Source organism: Eulemur rufifrons, unplaced genomic scaffold (genome assembly GCF_041146395.1).
Source record: "Eulemur rufifrons isolate Redbay unplaced genomic scaffold, OSU_ERuf_1 scaffold_349, whole genome shotgun sequence".
In the NCBI taxonomy this organism is placed as follows: Eukaryota; Metazoa; Chordata; class Mammalia; order Primates; family Lemuridae; genus Eulemur; species Eulemur rufifrons.
This window is the reverse complement of record NW_027183131.1, coordinates 1-25470: the sequence shown is the minus strand read 5'-3', so window position 1 is coordinate 25470 and position 25470 is coordinate 1. Positions and strand designations below refer to the sequence as shown.

At 43.2% G+C, this 25470-nt stretch overlaps 1 protein-coding gene and 1 pseudogene across 2 annotated transcripts; both read right to left on the bottom strand.

Annotated features, from left to right (window-relative positions):
* Positions 1–1441: 1441 nt before the first annotated feature.
* On the bottom strand, positions 1442–17783 carry LOC138380292 (zinc finger protein 491-like). Of its 2 annotated transcripts, XM_069464952.1 has the most exons (4): positions 17678–17783; positions 4296–4422; positions 4033–4093; positions 1442–3636 (listed from the first exon to the last, which is right to left on the bottom strand). In XM_069464952.1, exons 1-4 carry the CDS (start codon positions 17678–17680, stop codon positions 2319–2321), a joined length of 1509 nt encoding a protein of 502 aa, XP_069321053.1. In that variant the 5' UTR covers positions 17681–17783; the 3' UTR covers positions 1442–2318. The 2 variants fall into 2 exon arrangements, with proteins under 2 accessions (XP_069321053.1, XP_069321052.1); XM_069464951.1 differs by lacking the exon at positions 17678–17783 and having other exon boundaries at positions 4296–4591.
* Positions 17784–23349: 5566 nt separating this feature from the next.
* LOC138380293 (protein ENTREP3 pseudogene) lies at positions 23350–24739 on the bottom strand (annotated as a pseudogene).
* Between the last annotated feature and the right edge of the window lie 731 nt (positions 24740–25470).

Here is a 25470-nt window from a genome sequence, read left to right as displayed (position 1 = left end):
ATGTGTGTATAATCTAAGCTACTTGGGAGGCTGAGGAAGGAAGATCATTTAAGCCCAGTAAGTCAAGGCTGTAGTGAACTATTATCTATTATCCTGCCACTGTACTGACAGAGGTCTTACCCTGTCTCTTAAAAAAAAAAAAAGAGGAACCTCTTATTGATGTATCCCACAGTCAAATCAGTTAGGGCTGCAGTCACATTTGTTACTGCAATTTATTATACCCTGTTTGACAGCAACTATGGTACTGCTGATCTTTGACAATAGTGCCCTCACAACAGCATGATTTAACCTTTGGCATTATGAGTCAAGGAAAGATTGGGAATTTCCAGGAGGAAAAAAAAGTCTGAAGTTTTAAGCCCATGGCAATACCAACTCACATGATATAAACTTGATCTGATCCATGATGGCAATGGGACATTGTTTTCTTAATTTTTTTTTATTTCAGCATATAATGGGGGTACAGATATTTACATATTGAATTGGCCCCACCCGAGGCAGAGCTTCAAGCGTGTCCATCCCTGAGAGGGTGCGCACCACACCCATTACGTGTGTATATACTCATCCCCTCCTCCTCCCATCTGCCCGACACCCAATGAATGTTATCACTATATGTGCACTTAAGTGTTGATCAGTTAATACCAATTTGATGGTGAGTACACGTGGTGCTTGTTTTTCCACTCTTGTTATTTCACTTAGTAGAATGGGCTCCAGCTCCATCCAGGATAATAAGAGAGGTGCTAGATCACCGTTGTTTTTTGTGGCCTCGTAGAACTCCATGGTATACATATACCACATTTTATTAGTCCATGTATTGGTGGGCACTTGGGTTGTTTCCACATCTTTGCAATTGTGAATTGTGCTGCTGTAAACATTCTAGTGCAGTTGTCTTTTTTATAGAATAATGTCTTTTGTTCTTTTGGATAGAGTGCTGGATCAAATGGTAGTTCTACTTGTATCTCTTTGAGGTATCGCCCCATTACTTTCCACAGAGGTTGTACCAGTTTGCAGTCTCAGGCAACGAGACATTTTAATATGCCTTGTCAGGAAATGAAAAGGAGAATAACATTTGGTAGTATAAAGTTGTTAAAAAAATAATTATTTCTAAGAAATATGTACACAAATCTTGGTAGCTATAAAGACATATATTATTTTTATTCACATAAAATCAAACATAGTTAAAAATCAGCTGAGATATTATATTCAGCTGTGAATAACAGGACACATTCTAAAATTCCTGATAAAATGACGGTGCTTATTCCCACATGAAAGTTCTGGGTGAGACCGGTCACTACACAATGCAGAAGAGAAACAAGTTCCCATCTAGTTGGTTTTGTTGGTGGCATTATAGCTGTGATGCTGAACCAGAGTCACTACCAGTAGAACAAAGATGCCTCCAATACAAATCACACCCTTAACGTAAATTCAATCTATTGAGTAGGGGAGTAAGGCATGAGAGAATATTCACAGCTGTGACAGTCTAAATTAGCTTGCTGGTAAAGACATTAATATACCTGAAAGGAAACCAAACTGCAGATTCATTTGTTAGTCTTAAAACAATTTTTTTCCTTTGTTCATTTCAGCTCAATTTCATTTTTTTACCACAAATAAGTCTTTAATGTGAGGTTTCTGGGGACATCTCTGGAAACCTACACCTCTGAGCAAATAAAAGTCAAGTGATTTTGAAGATACTCTTGATTGCCAAGGCAAGGAATCGAGAAACTGGGCTGCAAGCAAGTGTCCACACAACCCATATTAACCTGGCTGTCACCCAGTATGGTGACTAAAATGTGATTAATGCCTTCCTCATGTAAGATGAGCTATTGTTGAATTGCATCATGGAATCAATCATTCAACTCCAACTCTAGCTTTTATTGTCCTATCACAGATCATCTCTTTTCCCAACTGAAAAGTAAACTATGTCATGAGGTCTTTCTCTACTCTTCTCTGCTGTGCTTGAAAGGAACTGGGACAGCCGGGTGCAGTGGCTCACGCCTGTAATCCTAGCACTCTGGGAGGCCAAGGTGGGAGGATTGCTTGAGCTCAGGACTTTGAGACCAGCTTGAGCAAGAATGGGACCCCATCTCTACAAAAAAATAGAAAAATTAGCCAGGTGTCATGGTACACTCTGACAGTCCCAGATACTTGGGAGGCTGAGGCAAGAGGATTGCTTGAGCCTTGGATTTGAGGCTGCAGTGAGCTGTGATTGACACCACTGCACCACTCTACCCAGGGCAACAGAGCAAGACTCTGTCTCCAAAAAAAAAAAAGGAACTGGGCAACTGAATGTTTTCCTAATTCCTTATGTTAACTGGATTTTCTCATATATTAATAGTATGAGTTCTTTCGTGTTTTTGACAGGAACTAGAACGAATGAAGGTTTTTCCACATTCCTTACATTCATAGGGTTTCTCTCCAGTGTGAATTATTTCATGTATTCGAAAGTTTGTTGAAGATGTAAAGGCTTTATCACAATACTTACATTTATAGGGTTTCCCTTCAGTGTGAGCCCTTTCATGTCTACGAAAGGAACTGACATAATGGAAGGCTTTCCCACAGTGCTGACATTCATAGGGTTTCTCTCCAGTGTGCATCCTTTCATGTATTCGAATGTACTTGGAACAGCTGAAGGCTTTCCCACAGTGCTGACACTCATAGGGTTTCTCTCCAGTGTGCGTCCTTTCATGTATCCGAAAGGAAGTGGAACAGCTGAAGGCTTTCCCACATTGCTTGCATTCATAGGGTTTCTCTCCAGTGTGAGTTCTGTCATGCTTTTGTAATGATCGTAGAGAATAAAAGGCTTTCCCACATAGCTGACACTTATAAGGTCTATCTCCAGTGTGTATTCTCATGTGACATTCAAAGCTTACACGATGAGTAAATGCTTTCCCACATTCCTTACATTCATAGGGTTTTTCTCCAGTGTGAGTCATTTCATGACTGCGAAGGGAACTAGGACAGTTGAAGGCTTTCCTACATTCCTTACATCCATACGGCTTCTGTCCTGTGTGAATCCTTTCATGTCTATGAAAGGAACTGTAATGAATGAATTCTTTCCCACATTGCTTACATTGATAGGGCTTCTCTCCAGTGTGAGTTCTTTCATGTGCTCGAACAGAACTGTACCAACCGAAAGCTTTACCACATTGTTTACATTTATATGGTTTCTCTCCAGTGTGAATTATTTCATGTATAAGATATAAACTGAGAGAAGCAAAGTGTTTTCCACAAAACTTACATTTATGAGGTCCGTCTCCACTATGCTTTACCATGTGTCTTCGAAAGTCTATGAGAGAAACGAAGGTTTGTCCACATTCCTTACAATCATAGGGTTTCTCCCCAGTGGGAGGCCCTTCACGTGTTCGAAAGGAGTAGCGATAACTGAAGGCTTTCTCACGTTGCTTATGTGTGTGTGGCTTTTTCCTATATTTCTGATACTCATACGGTTTGTGTCCAGGGTCAGCTCTGATGTGCGTATTCAAAGATGAATGACCAGTGGAGACTTCTCCACACACACTCTTTTCACAAGGTTTTACTCCGGGAGTTTTCTTGTTTAGGATATGATCTGGAACCTGGCCGAAGCTTTCTCCATACTGACTACTTTGTTGATTTTCAATGCGTCTCTTTCCCATAAGACTTCTGTACAGAATGAGAAGCACATTATTACTGGTTTATTTATAAACGATTTTGCATTTGTTAATAAGTGGCACTTGCATTTTTAACATTATCAAGGACAGCATAGGCTTTCTTCTCTTTCTGGATTATCTGAACATGAATGGACAATAAGCTCTGCAAGATGGCCTAGCCATACTTATTATCAAAAAATAATAATCATATGGGGTTGCATAGTATTATCAAATAAATTCAGACATTAAACATCTTTGTCACATTTAAGTATGCATTTTTAGAGAAAATTTTCTGAGAATAAAATAATTTGACCCTGGGGTTATTTGTTTTGTGTGCATGTTTTTAACATTTTCTGATAATCTAAAATTTTCTTTAAAGACATTGCTTTGTCCTGTGAGTGCAAATTACCTTAGATTTCTCCTGGGATTTTTGTACTGATCTTCAATGTTCTGGTCTTTCCATTTTGTCCCTAAATTGCAGACCCAGAAAAAAAGTCATGAATTATTATAAAATTATGAAAAAATTATTAGATTTTATGTTCATGGTACACTGCAACAATGCCTGATTTATTCAAAGTATTTCATGTCATATTCCAAATCACAAAACAGCATTGATAAACAAGAAACTCTTGTTCTCTAATTCACTGAGTGAAGGAGTATCATCACCCTTACCTACAGAGGCCAGGTTCTTCAGGGTTTCCTGCATTACATCTCTGTACAGATTCTTCTGGGAAGGATCCAGCAAAGCCCACTCCTCCAGGGTGAAGTTGACAGCCACATCCTCAAAGGCCACTGAGTCCTGAAACATCCCATATGTGTAGAAGATAGTGGAGACTGACAGCATTGGGGACATATACTCTATTGGTAAGAAGTTTACATGATGGTGGTGACTCTAAGCATTTATTCCATGATTTTCTCAGACTGTTAATCTCTTTCTATACCCGTGTCCTCTCATACTGCAATTCTGGTGCTAGTATATAACTGCTGGGTAAAGCAACAGTGAACAGGAAGTCATGTCTTATTGGTGAATCCAGGGAGAAAGATGTGCTCCCCAGGTCACCCCTAATGCCTCTTTGTACAATGAATCTGCAGCACATGTTATAACAAAGTCTCACTAATTAGCGTGCAGAAAAATGTTAGCATTAGCAATCCTGAGACTGTATTCTTGAAAATGCTAGTTTCTCAAGATTAGGACATAGACATTTAAAAACAAGAAAAGAAAAGAAAAAAAATGCTTGTTACAAAGTTAAACCTTGCTTGGTATTTTGGATGGGACTCTCCTACCCAACTGAGAAGAGTCATAACTTAACTGAGACAGAATCCCATGAGTAGAACCTTTTGTGGGAAACAGTACCGAGGTTAGAAAACCTAAATTTTAATTGATGAATTGCTGAGGGCCAAATGGAGAGAAGGTAAAAATTGCATCAGGCCCAGCCTTAAGATTATCCAGGCATGGTGATGCACACCTGTATTGCCCGCTACTGGGGAGGCTGAGGCAGGAGAATCACTTGAGTCCCAAGAGTTCAAGGCTGCAGTGAGCTATGGTAAAACCACTGCACTCCAGCCTGGGCATCAGAGTGATATTAAGTCTCGTGAAAGAAAAAAAACAAAACAAATAATGTTGAAAAATGTTTGTGCATCAGAGTATAGTATGGACAGAGGGAAAAAGGCAAGCCATGAAAGTGCAGAAAATATTGACAAATCACGTCTCTGGCAAGGTCTTAATGAGAAGAACACATAAATAACACCCATGACAACTACAAAAAAATAAAAATCAAGGATGTCTTATCTTGGAACCAATCACACTGTTCAAAGTGTAACAGTAAGGGTAGCTCCATCTTAATGCTAACTAGTAATTCTTTCTTTTGCAAAGCCTAATTGTGTGCTTGCTTAGTAAGTCCAGAAACTGGCCTTGAGCAACTAACTATAGAACCAATGTTGTGGGACTCCTCCCCTCCCCGCTGGAGCAAAATGCTGAGCAGTTAACCTTCAATTCTATTGCGTTAACCACCACAACAAGACATACTGACCTGCACATAGCCAGCCCCTGCCAGGCCTCTGTTCCCTTTATAAGCCCTCTAGTCAGCCTGAGAAACCTGACCCAGCTTTTGCAACATCAGTCCATCATCTTCCCAGGTTGCCAGCTCTTGAATAAAAGGTGCTTTTCCTTTCACCAACCCTCCTCTCATGTTTGGCTTTCGGGTGATGAGCAGCTGATTCTGCACTGGGTTACAAATTTCTGGATCCGCAAAGTGAGACTGTGTGTTTTGGATGGTCGTAGCTCACCTGATTTACTAGGGACAGGGAAGCTGGCTGCAGCAGGGAACAGTCGCCTGTCCGCACCAGCTGCTCATGGCTGCCTGACCTGCAGGATGGGAACCCACGGATGTCCCAGCAGCTCCCAAGAATCTTTTCATCTTGGGCTAATTCTCCTTTCCGTCCCCTTCACAGAATCAGCTGTCTGCAGTGCTTTATTGGTGAAAGGAAACCGACAGACTCAATTTGGAATTTGTAGGGAAGTCGCTCCCATGTATACAACTGGGAACTCCCTTCCCTTCCATTTGGGGTTTTTCCTCAGACTAAGCCACTCTCTGTTCTTATTTCTTTTGGGGTACCCTGTTGGTCGGGGGAATAGTTTTTGGACTTTAACCCGATTTGTGAACCAGTTCATTTGCACTTGTCTGATTTGGTGTTCTCTGGGCTTCTGTTTGAAACTTCTTGTATTTACTGGTGTGCGGCATGTAAATGTGCTATGAGAAAGGTCAAAGTGATGCCAAGTTTTCTAGGACTCCTGCTAGTTACATATTATGGCCTGTTCTTGTGTACACGTTTAAACTGATGGCCACATTATATCAATGAAAATTCAGAGGTCGAGTGATCACTCTGCCACAATACAGTTAAAATGTAGAGTATGGGGCCAGGCGCGGTGGCTCACGCCTGTAATCCTAGCACTCTGGGAGGCCGAGGGGGGAGGATCGCTCGAGCTCAGGAGTTTGAGACCAGCCTGAGCAAGAGCGAGACCCCATCTCTACTAAAAATAGAAAGAAATTAGTCAAAAAACTAAAAACATATATAGAAAAAAATTGGCCGGGCATGGTGGCACATGTCTGTAGTCCCAGCTACTCGGGAGGCTGAGGCAGAAGGATCGCTTGAGCCCAGGAGTCTGAGGTTGCTGTGAGCTAGGCTGACGCCACGGCACTCTAGCCCGGGCAACAGAGCCAGACTCTGTCTCAAAAAAAAAAAAAAAAAGGAGTATGTTATTCTATTTTCTTTTCTACTTTGAATCTACAGTTGCTAAGCTATCAGTGTTGAGATAAAACTGCTAATTCAAGGCTACTTAGAGATTAATATAAACACTGAAAAGCTCATTTGAAACTGAAAATAAAAAAGGGAAAAGAACTTTAGATATATTTATGTGTATGTATATGTATTATATGTGGTGTCTACATAGTACCAAATTGGCTTATAAATAAATGCTTGCTCATAAATTAAGTAAACAAATCTAAATGCTTTTTAAGTTCTTATGACCTTAATAATCTTTAATAAATATAGTTTTAAAATTATTTATTAAAAAAATAAAAATATCTCAAACTGTCAGCATAAAATTTTGCCTGAGTTTAGTGGTCATTTTTATGACTTGTCCCTCCTAGATGTTTTAATATGTCAGGGGTTCATACAAAGGTTACAAAACTATAAACCCAGCCAAAACAAAATGATCTGTGTTTGTACAATTTCTGATAAAACTAATTTAATATTATTGGCATAATGATAACAGCTAAATCTCCTGAGTTATGAACAAAAATATCCATGTCTTTAAGGTGCTTCCTTAGGTAATAATGTAGGCATGGCTAAACAAAAATAAAGGTCAGTAAATTAGAATAAGTAAAACGTCACGTAAGTAGGTTCACAAAAACAGAAACTTATAGTCAAAGGTATTTTGGTCTTGGTCTCTTAATCCTAGTTGTAGATAAAATTTCTTCCATTGACTTTATTGTCTGTGGAAAGATGTACATAAAATCTGGTTCAGACTCACTCTATCATCTGATATTAATAGTACTAGTAGGGATTTAAAGCTGCCCTTAGGAGCTGGGGTTCTGAGAACTGAAATGAAATTGGGAGGCTTTAGTTTTCCCTTTGGTCTTGCTCACTCTTGATTTGTTTTGTGAGTGTAGGTTGCAAGGTTGCTTGATATATGTACATTGTATTGCCACAGCAAAGGCCTTTGTCTTTAAAAATTTGAAAAAAATCCCTGAACTTTTAATTTTTGTATAGTAATAAATTTTAAAATAAACAAAATGGTTATTTTTAGAATCCAAAGAGAATCTCAAAATGGTCTTACTCTTTGAAAGTATTACATGTACTCAAATTTGCATTTAAGTTGGAAAATGTCTTCAGACCAGGTCAGATTATCTTTAAAACAGTTTGATCTTGATCCTATGTAAATCACGTTTTGACTTTCTGTTGTCATGAGATGCTAAGGATTGGTGTTGAAGGGTTTACTCATTCTACAGTTGGGTTATGTCATGTCAATAAATTTTATTTTGGGATGTTGGTATTTGAAATAGAGATAATTAGTTAATATCTAAATAAAATGTGTTGAAAAACTTCTATATTTGTAGAACTTAGAAAACATGTTACGTTATTCAGAATAGCAAGTCTTACTAGAATACTTATGTATGTTTTCTTGGTAGGTTTTTAAAGTTTAAAAGTAGCAATTAAAACTATAATTTGATTGTTTATTGGTCTGTGTTTTGAAATTCTTTTCCTTTTCCCAAATTGTGTTTAGATATTCCATTTGTTTATATATTAAATGACTTCATTGAAGGCACAGTTAATCATATTGTATATCTAATATTCACAGGCTATAAAAATGGTTAACAGCAAAATAACTTGAAATGACAACTAGAATCTACATAAATTGCTAAAATAAATAAATTAGGTAAATATATGTGTGATAAATGCTTATGACAGACAATTCAAGATTTCTTGCTTCCTGGGTTTTTGTTAAGGTTTATATTACTCAGAGTTAAAATTCCTGGTTAATGTGCATGCTTTTATACATACAATGAGCCAAAAATAATTACATAAGATATACTTTTTATAAAGAAAAAGATGTTCTTTATTTAAAAGAATAATTTTGTCTAATTTGAAGGTTATTTAAAGGTTGATTCAAAATACAGATTTAGAAAGAAAATAAAAACAAGATAAAAAGGAACCAGTGAAGCAGGAAAAAGATGTGTAGAAATTTATGGATATAAAAATTTATTTTTGGTAAAAAAGGTTAAATAGAAAAGAGAATAATCACATATGAGAAAGGATCTTGCCTAACCATTTTTTTCCTAAAATAAAATGGTTATTTAAGAAAGGGAAAATTGGATGGTCTGTGTAAGTTATCATAAGGCTCATAAAAAATTCATAATTTGGCCGGGCATGGTGGCTCACGCCTGTAATCCTAGTACTCTGGGAGGCCGAGGCAGGAGGATCATTTGAGCTCAGGCATTGCAGACCAGCCTGAGCAAGAGTGAGACCCCGTCTCTACTAAAAATAGAAAGAAATTAACCGGACAACTAAACATCTATATAGAAAAAAATTAGCCGGGCATGGTGGCGCATGCCAGTAGTCCCAGCTATTCCGGAGGCTGTGGCAAAAGGATTGCTGGAGCCCAGGAGTTTGAGGTTGCTGTGAGCTGGGCTGACGCCACGGCACTCTAGCCCCAGCAACAGAGCCAGACTCTGTCTCAGAAAAAACCAGAAAATCATAAACTGTATATGTGATCTAGTTGGCTATAGGTAAAAAGGAAATTTTTTGGTTAAAACAACAAGGTTTTCTTAAAATACTGATTTGCTTCTAATAATATTGCAAAAAAAGTTTGATTCTAATTCTATAAACTGCTGCTTTTGAAACTTCTCAAGATTTATATCCCAGAAGTTCAACTTATGCCATGTCTCACTGCTTTCAGCTTTTTCTCCCCTTGAGAAGGCTGAAGGTGAAATGTTAATTCTCACCTTCAACTTTTCATTGGTTCCTGTTTCTCCTCTGGTTCTAAGTCTGTTGTTGTGGCCTGACCCAAAAATGTTTTACTTTAAAGGTTTAGAAAAGCAGTGTTTTTCTCCAGCACAACGTAATTCTATACTTGGCTTTTCTTGGTATGTCTGAATTATTTAATATGGTCACAGAAAGCTTTTTGGTCTGTTACTAAGAGTCTCATATCCCCCTTCTCAAGGTACTAGTTTTCTAGTTTCTTATTTCCTTTAGAACATAATGTTGACTCATCACCCTGGACACAGTATTCTTATGTCTGATTAATTCAAGTACCCTTTTCACCAGGTTTGACTTCCAAGTTTCCTGTAAGAAAAAAAAAAAAAAAATCACACTGCAGAAGGTTTCTCTTTACCTTTTGGTAACTGGCCTAAGAAACAAAGACTATGTTTTAGAATAATCCCTATGTTATCTTCTTCTTTTTTTTTTTTTTTTCTTTTTTTGAGACAAGGTCTCGCTCTGCCACCCAGTCTAGAGTATAGTGGCATCATCATACCTCACTGCAACCTCAAGCTCCTGGGCTCAAGCGATCCTCCTGCCTCAGCCTCCCAAATAGCTGGGACTACAGGCATGCATCAACACATCTGGCTAATTTTTCTATTTTTTGTAGAGATGGGGTCTTACTCTTGCTCAGGCTGGTCTCTCTCCGGCCTCGGCTTCCCAGGGTGCTAGGATTACAGGCGTGAGCCATCTTGCCTGGCCTCTTATCTTATCTTCATTAGGTTTTTGATTACTTGTAGAAATTTGAGCTTTAAAAAGTGATGGTTTTTAAATCCCTGTAATTTTCTGCATTGCCTTTAAAGTCTTGATTATCACTCTTGGTTAAGTGAATTACTGCTATTTTACAATGACCTGTGATTCTGTTTTGATCAGATGTTTTCAGCCTTTTAACATCTTTGACAAACCAAGATCAAATCAAAGCTATATCAAATATGTTAACTAACCCTTGTGCTATTAAGTCACAGGGCTGTGGCTCCTGGGTATCTAACATCAAACTCAAGTTAACTAAAGCCTCATTTTCAGACTGAAGAGAAGACAACAATCCAAATGAACTGCTTTCATGAGGCAAAGAACCAGGCCTATGTTCAGTGACATTAGGACTCATTTAATAATTTATTTTCTTTCCTTCCTTCCTTCCTTCCTTCCTTTTTTTTTTTTTTTTTTGAGACAGAGTCTTGCTCTGTTGCCCTGGCTAGATTGAGTGCCGTGGCGTCAGCCTAGCTCACAGCAACCTCAAACTCCTGGGCTTAAGCGATCCTACTGCCTCAGCCTCCCGAGTAGCTGGGACTACAGGCATGCACCACCATGCCCCGCTAATTTTTTCTCTATATATATTTTTTAGTTGGCCAGATAATTTTTTTCTATTTTTAGTAGAGACGGGGTCTTGCTGTTGCTCAGGCTGGTCTCGAACTCCTGACCTCGAGCGATCCTCCCGCCTCGGCCTCCCAGAGTGCTAGGATTACAGGCGTGAGCCACTGCATCCGGCCTAATAATTTTGTTTCTGTCTAAACATTGGTCAACATCACAAATTATTACGTACAAGTATTTTACACATTGTAGCTTCAGGTAGATACTCAAGTGCTTTCCTCTCATGAAAAATATTCAGATAGACAAATGATAAAAATTTTAAAATACAGCCATTTACTGCTCTTTGAAAATATGATAAACAATACTGCAATTGTTTCAAATGTAGCATGGGGGACACATAGTTGACAATGATGACAATTGGAGAGAAGAAGTTGGCATCTTGGAATGTGAGGATTGGAACCAGAATTTTAGGGATTTCGGCTGGGCACGGTGGGTCATGCCTGTAATCCTAGCACTCTGGGAGGCCGAGGCGGGAGGATCGCTTGAGGCCAGGAGTTCGAGACCAGCCTGAGCAAGAGCGAGATCCCGTCTCTACTAAAAAATAGAAAGAAATTATCTGGACAACTAAAAATATATATAGAAAAAATTAGCTGGGCATGGTGGCGCATGCCTGCAGTCCCATCTCCTTGGGAGGCTCAGGCAGAAGGATTGCTTGAGCCCAAGAGTTTGAGGTTGCCGTGAGCTAGGCTGACGCCACGGCACTCTAGTCCGGGCAACAGAGCCAGACTCTGTCTCCAAAAAAATAAAATAAATTAATTAATTAACTAATTTAGGGATTTATTGTCAGCCCTGGGAAGAACTAGGCTGGGGTTCAAGGACTCCCTCCTTGACCAAATCTGAGTCAGCCTCCTCAGCACTTTGGATGCCAAGGTGAGAGGATTGCTTGAAGCTAGGAGTTTGAGACCAGCCTGAGCAACACAGTGAGACCCCACCTAGACAAAAAATAGAAAAATTAGCTGGGCGTGGTGGCACACACCTGTAGTTCCAGCTCCTCGGGAGACGTAGGCAGGAGGATCGCTTGACTCAGGAGTTCGAGGCTGCAGTGAGGTATGTTAATGCCACTGCACTTTAGCCTGGGCAACAGAGCAAGACTCTGTCAGCAAAACAAACAAACAAAATAGAAGATCATCCTAATAGATGTAGAAAAGGAGGTAAAAAAGGTGACAAATCTCAACAGCCTTTTGTGACTGGAATACTCAAGAAACTAAGAAATACAAGGGAACTTCCTCAATCGATCATAAAGCACGCATAAAAAATGTAAAGTTACCATCGCACTTGAAGGTGGAAGACTAGCACTTTCTCCCAAAGATGAGACATAAGACAAGGATGTCTCCTCTTACTTCTTCTATTCAACTTGGGAAGGGAATTTCTACTAGTTCAACCAGGCCAGAAAATAAAAACCTTCCAGACTTATAGGGCATACACATATGGCACCCAACAGACAAATAGGCTTTGTCACTGCACATATAGATATATAAACAGAGACAGAGAAACACAAAAGACCCAATCTGGTCACTTAAGAAAACAGGCTGACTACAAGACTTCCTATCTGGTATTTTGAAAAGAATGCACAAATAGATCAATAGAACACAATGGAGAATGCAGAAATAATCCCACACACATATAGTAATCTCATCATTCACAAAGGAGCCAAGGTGATTCAATGGAGATAGTGTAGTCTTTTCAACAAATGGTAACAGAACAGCTTGACTAACGTGTAAAGAAATGAATTAAGAGGCCGGGCGCGGTAGCTCACGCCTGTAATCCTAGCACTCTGGGAGGCCGAGGAGGGTGGATCGCTCGAGGTCAGGAGTTCAAGACCAGCCTGAACCAAGAGCAAGACCCCGTCTCTACTAAAAATAGAAAGAAATTATCTGGCCAACTAAAATATATATAGAAAAAAATTAGCCAGGCATGGTGGCGCATGCCTGTAGTCCCAGCTACTCGGGAGGTTGAGGCAGTAGGATCGCTTAAGCCCAGGAGTTTGAGGTTGCTGTGAGCTAGGCTGATGCCACGGCACTCACTCTAGCCCGGGCAACAAAGCAAGACTATGTCTCAAAAAAAAAAAAAAAAGAAAGAAAGAAAGAAATGAATTAAGCATAGACTTAACTTTCTTTAGCTAAACTAAAAAAAAAAAAATGGATCATTAACCTAGATAGGAAATGCAAAATTCAAAACTTCTAGAGGATAACACAGGTGAAAATCAAGACCACCTTGGACTTGGCAAGAAAGAAGATTTCACACATAACACCAACAGCAAGATCTGTGCATGAGAAAATGGATAAATTGGACTTCAGTCAAATTGAAACTGTTTTGCAAAAGACACTGTTAACAGAATGAAAGATAGGCTGGAGACTGGGACAAAATATCTGCAAAACATCTATCTGATAAAGGACTACTACTGAAAATATACAAAGAACTCCTAAAACTCAAGAAAACAACCAACCAGTTAAAAAGAAAACAAAAGCTCTGGAAATACACCTCAGCTAAGACGACATACATACAGAAAACAAACATATAACAGGAGGCTCTACATCACATGTCACTAGAAAAGAGCAAATGAAAATCATAATGAGGTATCACCAAATACCTGGTACAGTGGCTAAAATCTAAAACACTGACCCCACCCAACACTGGGGGAAACGTGAAGCGACAGGGACTCTCATTGACGGCTGATGTGAATGGAAAACATTACAGGGACTTGGGAAGACAGGCTGACATGCTTAGGAAGGTGTGCATGGTCTTAACAGGATTCAGCAATCACACGCCTAGGTATTGTCCCACATGAGTTTAAAACCGATGTCCCCACAAAAGTCTTCACATGAATACTTTTAGCAGTCTCATCCATAACTGTCAAAAACGAGAATCAATCAAGATAAGCCTTTCTTCTTCAGTTTGTTTTTTAATTAAGAGACAGGGTGTCTCCATATATCACTTGCAGTGGCCTCAAAATCATGGCCTTAAGCAATCCTCCCTGAGTAGCTGGGACTAGAAGTAGGAGTCACCACACCCAGGTCAATATTCATAAGAGATTAGATAAACTGTGGTACACCCACCCAGTGGAATATTATTCAGGGATGAAGAGAAATGAGCTATTAAGCCATAAGGCCACGGAGAAACTTTAAACATATATTGTTACCTGAAAGAAGCAAGTCTGAAATGGCTACTTACAGAAAAGCAAAACTCCAGAGGCAGTAACAAGTGTCAACCAGGGAAGGCGGAGTGGAGGATTAGAGGGAGTGGAGGGTGATGACTCGGTGGAGTACAGGGGAATTTGGGGCAGTGAAAGTCTTCGTGTAAGACCCTGGGGACGGACACATGACACACGTACTTGTCAAAACCTACAGAATTATAGATCACCCAGAGTGAACCCTAATGTAAAAGACTGGCTTTAGTTAATAATGTAGTATTAGTTCAAGAATTCTCACCATCATCAAAAATGTAATATATTGCTTCGCCAGCTATCTCACACACTGCAGAAAGTCAAGATGTTAAAAAAAAAAAAATAGGGAAAACTACGAGCTGGGAAGGACAAGGTGGAAACTCTGCTCAATTTTTGGGTCAAATCCCCCCTGCTCTAAATAATAAGGTCTATTCAATAAAAAAGTGAATTAACTACCATTCTATGGAAGATGCATCGCTGAGAAAAAAAAAAACCACAAAAAACCAAACTGACATACAATATCACACATATCATTTGCATAAAAAATACACAAAAACAAAATACACTGACATAAGCATGTATACACAGTTTGTAAAACTAAGAAGAAAAGTGAGGAAATTATCTTTCACAATCCTGGTTCCAGCAATATTTCTGTTCATTGTGCAATTGTTTTATGCATTTTCTCCGTATGTAATGTTTTTAGAAAGTTTCTAGAATGCAAACCCTATACATAAATTAAATCTCAGTGCATTTCGAATGACTAGTAACATATTGAATCATTTTTAAAAGATAACATAGCCTATTAAGGTAATTTCTAAGGTAATTTCTAAAACTAATTTTCTTAAAGTCCCAAAAAGGGCAGTGAAAGGATATAAAATGATTATAATGCAAGAAGTATATGTGGAAAGACATCAATGCAATGAAGGGAACGATGTCATATGTCCTTAGAAAGGAGACTGCATAGCCCCTGATAACCTCTGTGAGATAGATCTAGTGTTATATTAAATTCCATAAAATCCACAAACAGGTTTCTCTTGTTTTTCATTGAAATGAAGCAAAACTACTCCAGGTGTTGTGGGCCTGTTGTCCCAGCTACTCAGCAAGGTGAGGTGAGAGCTCATGAGGCTGGGAGTTCAAGGCCAGCCTGAGCAATATAGCCAGATCCCAGCTCTAAAAAAATTTAAAGATAAGAAGTCTCCCTGAAAGCCATATTGCAAATATGCACAACCAAATCCCCTGCAGCTCGGTCAGGGTAAAGCTACAGGTTATAGCAACTCTCCTAAGAGAGACGACAAGACAAGCCAAATCACAAAAAAGGAAACCATCTGTGTAAGAAAAAAGCAGAACACTTCTAAAAGTTACAAGCAAATTGTGTGAGTTCACAGTCGGGAATGTTTTTGTCTCTAAGAAAGTAAAGTAGGCCCCAATAGAAAATATTGACAAATTCAACTTCATTAAAATTAAGAAGAGGCCGTCAAGCAGCTCAGGCAGGCAGCCTGCATCACCCCTGTTCACAGGGGACCCCACACTCCCACAGGTCAGCACATTCCCAAACTTGGGACCCCCCGACCCTGCAAATGGAGCCCAGGGTGGCTCACACCAAGGCAGTGCCTGAGGCTGAGCAGCCAGAAAACTGAATTGTAGGCAAAAAAGACAATCTGTAACTAATTAAACTTCTGTACTTCATAAACCAGCCTTGTATACAAAACGTTGTAATCCTGGTTTTTTGGCTATAGAAGCAAGAACTTAACTTTTAACTTCGGACCACTGAGCCCATATCTCTGGAATCTGTGTTTTCTGGAATACCTGTTCCCAGCTTTTCGCCTGAATAAACTCTTTTAAAGTGGACTCTAATCCTTTTGCTTATTTCGGCTTCACAAGTCCAAATAAAGCGACTACATAACTGTCACCAATGGAGTACTTAATCTGGGTTGGCGCCTTCTGCAGGTTATCAAAGCCTGCCTTCAACCTGTAAGCTAAAAATAAATCTAAACCCTCCAAGGGACTGAACAGACCACCCCTTGGCCAAGGGAACCCCAGAAAAACCTTAAAATTGAGTTTGTATCCTTGATGGGAAGGGAGGTCAGACATGCCTTTTTATACCCCTTTCTTCTCGAGTTTAGACACAACTAACCAACTTTAACATTAAAATAGAGATCACAAGACTGACAAAACACAGGCTTTGTGTGGCAATAAGATACCAAGTTATAAACAAGACTTAAGGCCAAGCAAGGCAAGGGTTAAGTCAGCCTTACAGGCCATAGAACCTAGTTAAACAGGTCTCTTTTTGCTGGAAGGGTATCACATGACAGATAATAGACCCCAGTATCTTAAGCATTCCTTCCCAGTGACTCTAAATTTTTAGACAAAGGTTAACACCACTCAACCAATTGCCAAGTAAAGATCCCTAAACTGACCCTGATTTCTAAGCCTCTTCCCCCCAACTCTCACAGCGCCCTTAGAAATGTCCCGCCTTTTGAGGCCAAACCAAAGTATGCAAGTATTGATTTAGGATTTTACCTCCAATTCCTGTTTTCTTGAAATGTATGAAACCAAACTGTAATCCCAACGGCTCGGGACCACTTACCCAAGGCTTGCTAGGTTTGTTTCATTCATATTGGGATCAGAATAAACTTTTTTTTTTTTTTTTTTTTTTTGAGACAGAGTCTGGCTCTGTTGCCCGGGTGCCATGGCGTCAGCCTAGCTCACAGCAACCTCAAACTCCTGAGCTCAAGGGATCCTCCTGCCTCAGCCTCCCGAGTAGCTGGGACTACAGGCATGCGCCACCATGCCCGGCTAATTTTTTCTATATATATTTTTAGTTGTCCATATGATTTCTTTCTATTTTTAGTAGAGACGGGGTCTCGCTCTTGCTCAGGCTGGTCTCGAACTCCTGAGCTCAAACGATCCTCCCACCTCGGCCTCCCAGAGTGCTAGGATTACAGGCGTGAGCCACCGCACCCGGCCCAGAATAAACTTTTTAAAATTATTTCAGAGAGGTTGCTTTTTTCCGTTAACCAATCACAAACCATGACTGGGTGTTTCTCATTCACGAATCACTCTTTAATTTTTAGAAGGGCCTCAGTTTAATTTTTAACAGCAGAAAGGGACTTGGGACCCCACAGGCCGCAGCCCCGCCCACGCGTGACCCCTACACACACGCGACCGCCCCACGGGGAGTCGGGACCCTCCCCCGACAACCCTCCAGCCGCCACCGCACATCTGGGGACACGCAGGGCTGCAGGCGGAGCCGCCCAGAGAGGTGGCCGAGGTCGCCTCGCAGACAGGACGCCCGGGGCCCGGCTGCCGGCCCAGCCCCACCCCGCTGGCCGGAGGGAACCAGGGCTGAGCTGCGCCAGCGGCGACTCGGGTCCGCAGACTCGGGAGCGGACCGCGGGGAGGCCCAGGTCCCGCCACAGCCGGTTCGGCCGGTTCCCACCAGCCCCTCTCCACAGTCCCGGGACATCGGACCCAGCACACTCACCATTTCCCGGCTTCTGGGTGTCCCGGGGTCCTTTCTAGGATCCCGCGACCAGTGCGCGACAGAAGCCGTGGCGGAGGAATCTGGGGCCTCTCGGAGCGACGAACACGGCCCCGCCAGCGCGGCGGGAGTCACCCACCCAGGACTGGAGAGAGGCTGAAGGTCGCAGCCTCCTTCCCGCGACCAGTTTGAACTGACAGTGCACAGGCCCCGCCCCAGCACCCCTGATTGGATATTGCTCCAGGCCCCGCCCCCTTGAGCCTGAGTGACAGGGGAAGCGATGGGAGCGTGGACGCCCGGAGCCAGGCAGACGGGTTCTACCCACAGCTTCTGGGGCTCCGCTCCCTCCCAGCCCGGTCAGCGTAGATCTGGATTTCAGCCCTAGCTGAGCCAGCTCGCTAGAAGGAGCACTGGCGTCTAACTCACTCAAGGGGCTGTCCCTGTTCCTTCTTCCTGGAGAGCCTAACAAGTGTGTGCAGGGAATTCCAGACTCGGTGTCCACTGCAGCGATCCGGTTGCCTCAGAGGAGGGGAGCCCAGACCAGGCCAGGCCACACTGGAACAGGACAGAGGGCCTGATGTCCTCCAGGTGTTGGGAATTTGTGATAAAGCATGACATACCCCTCTAACCCCTCCTTGCAACGTGAAAACGCTCCCTCCAAGTCCTTCATTTTCGCCAGCAGGAAACTTTCATCTTGTGTAAGTTTAAGGTTCTGACCTAAATAAATTGTCCAATCCATAAATGATTTCTCCAGGAGACACTCCAAACTGTTCTTTCTTTGAGCCTGACCTTCCCAGATTTCCTCCATACATAGAAATTACAGCCTGACTGCAGCGACCCTGTGCCTGCCACAACCAAGACACTGTCCCGGTTCTCAGAATCCACACTCCTGTGATTTTTCTGAGCAGATGGAGGAGGCCCCTTGCAGGGAGGGCAGGCTGCCCGAGAAGCCCGAGGGGAGCCCCATGTCCCTCCCTTTGCAGCCTCCAGACTGGCCTCAGCTTGGAGCCACTGGCCTCAGGCTCTGCTGCCCAGCACGGTTCTCACCTGCTTCTCACCAACATGGATCAGTTAAACGGGACAAAGACCCGCAATCCCAGTGTCTGAATAAGACACCAGCAGGGCCCCTGATTTCTTCTTGTATTTGTGTATAAAGTAGAGAAGGAAAATTTTAAGATAATCTAACTGCATGAAAAGACTTCCAGATTGTGGTGGCGGGTGAGGAACCCTACGCGGGACACATTGGCACCGTGGGGCCGGCTTGGGGTGTGGGGAGGGGGCGCAGAGCAGGATAGGGGCAGAGTCGGCTAGATCAGACGACAAGCTGGGCCCAGCGGCAGAACCGGTTCTACTTCCCAGCCTAGAGGGAGCGGAGGTGGGGGCTCCGCGTGGAGCCGGGGCTGGGGCAGGGGCTGCGGTGCGCTGGGGCCTAGGGCTGGGGAGCTGATATGGGCCAGGGGCTGCGGGTTAGGGCTCAGGACTGAGAAAGCAGAGATTGGAGGGGGCCAGGTCAGAGGGAAGGAAGGTGCATTTTGGGGGACGGGAGTGGATACGTGGGGGCAGGGGCGTGCCCAGGCGCGGGGTGAAGTTCAAAGCCTGGTGGGTCTGGTTTGGTACAACATTTTCTACATAAGGCTGCTGTATAAGTTACAACAATTTAGTTAACAGTTTGTTTTCTTTTCCCTGCTGCTTATTTTCTTTTCTTTAAAGCTGGTTTTATTTCCTTTGCAATTTACAAGAGTGTATTCAACATTCCATTTTAAGACAATGCAAGTCTTTGTGTGAGGAAGAGAAGAGGGAAGTTAATCTATAAAGATCAGCAGTGAACAAGAATTGGTCTCCGCTGTCTGGCTTTAGTCATTTATAGCATTTTACAAAACTGTAAGCAGGGAAGAAGGCTAATCTCTAGCCAGGGAACCCAAGGTTAGGGCCCTCTAGGTTACAGCTGTCAGTCACTGACTCGGACCCCCTAGTCCCATTGATTTAAGACTCAAAATATGAATGATTTAGAGTTCCAAGAGCTTAGATTTTGAATTACTCACTTTCACAGCCCCTAACAGTCTTCAGGTCGCATTTCCTTCTGTCTTTTTCTTCAAGATGGAGGGATCCCTGGGCCAGGACCTAACTGCAAACCCCACCCCCGCACCATACACACAGAAGAGTTTGTGACCCTGTCCTGTTTGGAAAACCCATCCTGCTCTCTTCCCACTTGCTGTGTAATTAGGGGTGCGTCATCTCCGTGCTTGCCACAGATTCTCCTTCCTCCCTCTGGGGTTGAGTAGAAAACACATCTGACCTATTCATGTTTTTCTGTGAAACAAGCAACAGCAAATAGCTGTTTCGGTTTCTAGGCATTAGGCTTACACAGGGAGATCAGAGGCCTGTGGGGGGAATATTTTCTAACAAATCACAGGTTATTGAATTACCTGAAAGAAACTGCTTTCCTACTTGAGAAAATTTAAGGTGTTTCTGTTTAAATTCTTCCGTCCTCCAGCAATCTAATGCTTCTTGTAATATTTATGACCTTAGTAGTTACCCTGCTGTTCTTTAGTTAATGCTTAATGAATAGTGTAGCACTTTAGCTCCTTTAGCAAGGGAAGTTAAATTTTGAGACTTTTCTTTTTCAAAGGATACTGTCATTACCAATTCACAATGACAAAAATATTTTGAAAGGTTAATTTTATGCTGTCCACCTATCTATATACCCTTGTAATAAAACAGTTTTGACTGAAGAAAAAGAAACAGCCTCCTACCTAACATAGTGGGAAAGAAAGGGGAGAAAGCTATCTGCTTCCAGCCAGTGTGCAAAGCCCCAAGACCCAGAGGCCTCTCCTTTCTGTACTGGGCTTTGCTCTGCAGCCTTGAGTTAATTTCAGTTAATTTCACCCATGTTGCTTTGTCTTGGGGGAGGGAGTGTTGAGTTTAGGCCATTGTGACCTGACTGTTCTGCAACTAACACATGACGAGTGCTGGCCCTGGGCTGAGAACTGCTGCAGCAGAGATAAACCTGTCCGTGCCCCCACCTGATGTGTACACAGTGAGGTCACAGGTTCAAGTGTTGTCTGAGAACTGTGCATTCCCTCCATCTCCCATGCTTCTTAGTGCCATTTTCTTGCTTTTCCTGACTGGGGCTACCATTGGAGGAGGCCAGACAGAAAGGTTCCTCTTTTTTGAGTGAGGAACACTGCAGAGCTCATTGGCACACATTTTTCAGGAGAATTGGGGACGCCAGTGGTGTTGTGCCTGCCTCTTTGGGTAGCCTGTACTGCACTGTGGAAGAATCATGTTTGGGAGATTAAGCCATGATGTTTGTGTCATGTTAAGGAAGAAGAGTCCAAGGGGGGGGGGGTTTCTATGGTCACTTGAACTATCATATTTAATTTTTTTTATAGAGATGGGATACTCATGCAATGACTTTTGTGTGTTAACGAATACCACTACAAACCTGTGCAGGATTAAGATAGGGAACCGAGGACCAAGTACCTGTTTAATGGTGACTTCCTGCTCAATAATCATTGCACAACAATAAAGTCATAAATTTTTCCTGTCTGTGCAAGCCTGTGGGAAAAAACAACTTTTCTTTTAATATTTATTTTAATTATAATGAAAGGAGATGACTTGCTCATTTCACCATATCTGCCTTTCTGTTAGGGAGAAGTTTGCCCAAAAAAGGAACATTAAAAAATCATTTAATGATTGGGGGTTACTAATGAGAGGAAGATAAGAACAAACTAGAAGTCCTATCATATGCATCTGAGAGAAATACACAAATAATATTTAGGTACTATTAGTTGTGTAAAAACTTAGCCGGGTGTGGTGCTGCCCAGCTGTTGTCCCACCTACTCAGGAGGGTGAGGCAGGAGGATTGCTTTAGCCCTAAACATAGGAGCCAACCTGGGCAACAGAGGGAGAACTTGTGTGCTTAAAAAAATTAAATTAAATTAAATAAATAAAATTTGAGGCTTTGAGGCTGGAAGTTTCTATTTTAGGACATTAAAGAAAATTTTCTATTAAAAGAGATCAGGCCAGGTGTGGCCTGCAATCCTAGCACTCTGGGAGGGCGAGGGAGGAGGATCACTTGAGGTCAGGAGTTCAAGACAAGCCTGAGCAAGAGCAAGACCCTCTCTCTACTAAAAATAGAAAAATTAGCCAGGCATCTTGGTCTGTGTCTGTAGTCCCAGCTACTCGAGAGGTTAATGCAGGAGGATCACTTGAGCCCAGGGGTTTGAGCAAGCAGTAAGCTATGATGATACCACTGCACTCTACTCAGGGCAAGAGAGACTCTGTCTCAAAAATAAAAATAAAAATAAAGAGATCAGACATAATACTGAGAGAGGGAATTGTATACAAAACACTGTGTATGCAACAGCCAACCACTTCCCATGGGGTATTATTGAATAGGAACTTTAGCTTTGGGTTTTAATAAAGGTCTTTCTGAAGCAGTGAATCTGACTATACTGTCTCCTTTACTCCTCTATTTCAGTTTCTTAAAATGATGGCCTGCCATTTAGGTGTTGGGCTTTTATTTATTAGAAAACAGGTTGTTCTGACATATATACATATATTTATTTCATATTTTTAGAGAGGGTGTCTCATTACACTGCCCAGGTTGGACTCAAACTCATGATTTCACCTCACCTCAGCCTCTTGAGTAGCTGAAACTACCTTTTTCAGCTAACCAGTATTTTTTTTTTTTTTTTTTTTTTTTTGAGACAGAGTCTCACTCTGTCACACCAGGTAGAGTGCAGTGGCATCATCATAGCTCACTGCAACCTCAAACTCCTGGGCTCCAGCGGTCCTCCCACCTCGGCCTCCCAGAATGCTAGGATTGCAGGCATGAGACACCGAGCCCAGCCTAACCAGTATTTTTTTTTTTAATTAAGCAACAGTGTCTCGCTCTGTTGCCCAGGCTGGAGTATAGTGGCTTCATTAAAGCTCACTGTAACCTTTAACTCATGGGCTCAAATAATCCGCCCACCATAGCCTCCCAAGTACCTGAGACTACAGGGGAAAGCAACCATGCCTGGCTATTTTTTTTTAGTTTTTATAGAGATGGGGCCTTGCTATGCTGCCCAGGTTGGTCTTGAACTCCTGTCCTCAAGTGAACCTCCCACCTTGGCCTCCTAGAGTGCCGGAATTAGAGGTGTGAGTCACTGCTTCCTGCCTAGCCTATATATTTTTTGATGACAGAACTACCTAAGGCCTTACTGGAGTTACAAGGCCTAATACTAAAACCAGAGAAGGACATAACAACAAAAAAATACTACAGACCAATATCCTTGATGAACACAGACACAAATAGCCACAACAAAATGCTAGAAAATGGAATGCACAACACATTACAAAGATGATACACCATGATGAAGTGGGTTTTACACCAGGGATGCAAGGACGGTTCAACATAAGTAAATCAATAAATGAGATAAATCATATAAACAGAATTAAGGATGAAAACCATATCATCATTTCAATAGATGCAGAAAATGCATTCGATAAACAATTCAGCACCCTTTCATGATAATGATCCTCAACAAACTAGGCATATTAGCAACATACCTCAAAATAATAAAGACCACATATGACAAACTCACAGCCAACATCACACTTAAAGGGAAAAGTTAAAAGCATTCCCCCCAAGAATGGGAATACGACAATGATGCCCACTTTTAGCACTCTCATTCAACATGATACTGAGGGGCTCGGGTGGGAGGGATCACAGCTGGGCATGGGCCACACCTGGGCGGCTGCCTCCATGGGGGTACCCTCCTCCTTGGCTCAGGGGAGTTGGGTCCCACCCAGGGTGGCCAGCCCTCCAGCTGGTGGCAGCTGCAGGAAGCTGTGGGGGCACCCAGGGAGGGTGGGGCCCCTGGGGCAGAGCAGGAATAGGAGTGGGCAGCCTGTGGGGGCTGTTGTGGCAGGGGGCTGTCCTCAAAGGGGCCTGTAGGCCACAGTCCAGGCTGAGGCAGTAGCCCGGGCTGCTATGTTGGATAGAGCGGAAGAGCATGTAGTCAACAGAAGCAAACAGAGCCCTGCAGCTCCAGCAGGTGCGAGTCCTTCGACAGGCTGGAGCCCCTGGGATGTTGCCCTTAGCTCACAGCACCAGAGGCCACTGTCCACAGACACATCTACAGTGGAGGCCACTGGCTCACAGCTGCAAGAGCCATCATGAAGCTGAGGATCAAAGAGAGTGGCCTGGCTGTGTCCTCATTGCCCCATGACAGCCTCATAAGAAGGGGGGCAGTCAGTAGGGTGCGAGGGCACTGGGCTGTCCACGGAGCCATTGCACGTGATGCTCCGTGTATCTGATTCTGAGCTGCAGGTGTACTCTGCGGGACAGTAGGGTAGTGGGCACACAGGCAGTACAAATTCTTCCAGGTCTAGCAACTAGGAGCAGGGTAGCAGTGTAGGAGGGGGGCCAGGGCGAGGACGTGCAGCCCAGAGGCCCCAGGGGGCCTGAGACTGAGGCTCAGGAGCCAGTGTATGCATGAGGTCCCAAGAGAAGATTTGGATGCAGCAGACGACAGCAGAGAGGGGACAGATTATGGCGGCACATGTGGTGAGCCTGCAGACGCTCAACAGCAGGTTCTTGAGGGCCCCTCGGCTTCATCATAGGGGGAGTTAGGGGCAACTTTCAGTTCCTGCCCTGACTCTGGATAGGGCTGGAGCAGGGGAACAGAGGAGCAGCACACACAGACCTTTCCTTCCATGGAGCATTCTCCAGAGTCTCAGGCCAGCTGAGCATTCTTACAGGAGAGAACAGAGCCAGCCATACTAAGCGTGACACAGGGCACCAAAAATAAGGAAAAGGAAGCCACTAGAGTGAATGGCTGCTTCCAGGACACAGTGCCAACCCCCCAAAGATGGGCAAGACCTCTTCACACTCTCGGGGGTGGTGACGGAGGAGGCCACCCTGCTGAAGGTGATCACCAGGATGCCCAGGTGCTGGGCCAGCCCCAGCCTGAGCAGGGCCTGCAGCCAGGGTCTGTGGAGGAGGAGACGGGGAAGGCCCCGGGTGCTGGGCCGGCAGGTCAGATAGCAGCTGAAGTCACCAGGTGAGGGCACCATGCCTGCTGCCCAGGTTGCCTGAGAGTCATTCGGCACCCTCTGGTGCTTAGGAGCATCTCAGAGGCACCCAAGGCCCCTTTCTCCTCTCCACCCTCCTTGCTCTACAGACCACCACCTACCTGAGTTCCCTGAGGCATGGCCTGGATGCCAGCTGGGGCAGGGCCCAAGTAAGGGGCATCACAGAGGGACACTGGGGTGCTTCCTCCCCACCACGGGCATTAGATGGGCACCGTGCCCAGGGCAGTGATGAGGACGTGGGAACAGTGGCTCAATGCGTCTCCCTGGGGAAGAGGGATGACGAGAAGGGCTGGTCCTGCAGGGAGGAGAGGGTGCAGTCCAGAGCCCAGTAAAGGGAGAAGGATGGAAAGAGATCTAGAGAAGAAGGGAGGGATTGGTGCCTCCAGAGGCGAGGTTGGTTTGCCCACTGGGTGTCCAGTGGGGTCTGGGGCCACCTGGTGAAGAGAGGCTGTGGTGCCACTGTCTCCTGGGTCACCTGCCCAGTTCCCCTCCCCACCATGCTCTGCTCCCCCAGCTCGAGCTGCAGCAGGTCTGGGACTCAATATGATGTTATATTTGAAAAACAATTTCAGTAAAGTTTCAGGATGCAAAATCAATGTACAGAAATCACTAGCATTTCTATATATAAATAACCTAGCCAAGAACCAAGTCAAGAAGGCAATCCTATTTACAATAAAAAAAAAAAATCTCTAGGAATATATTTAGCCAAGGAG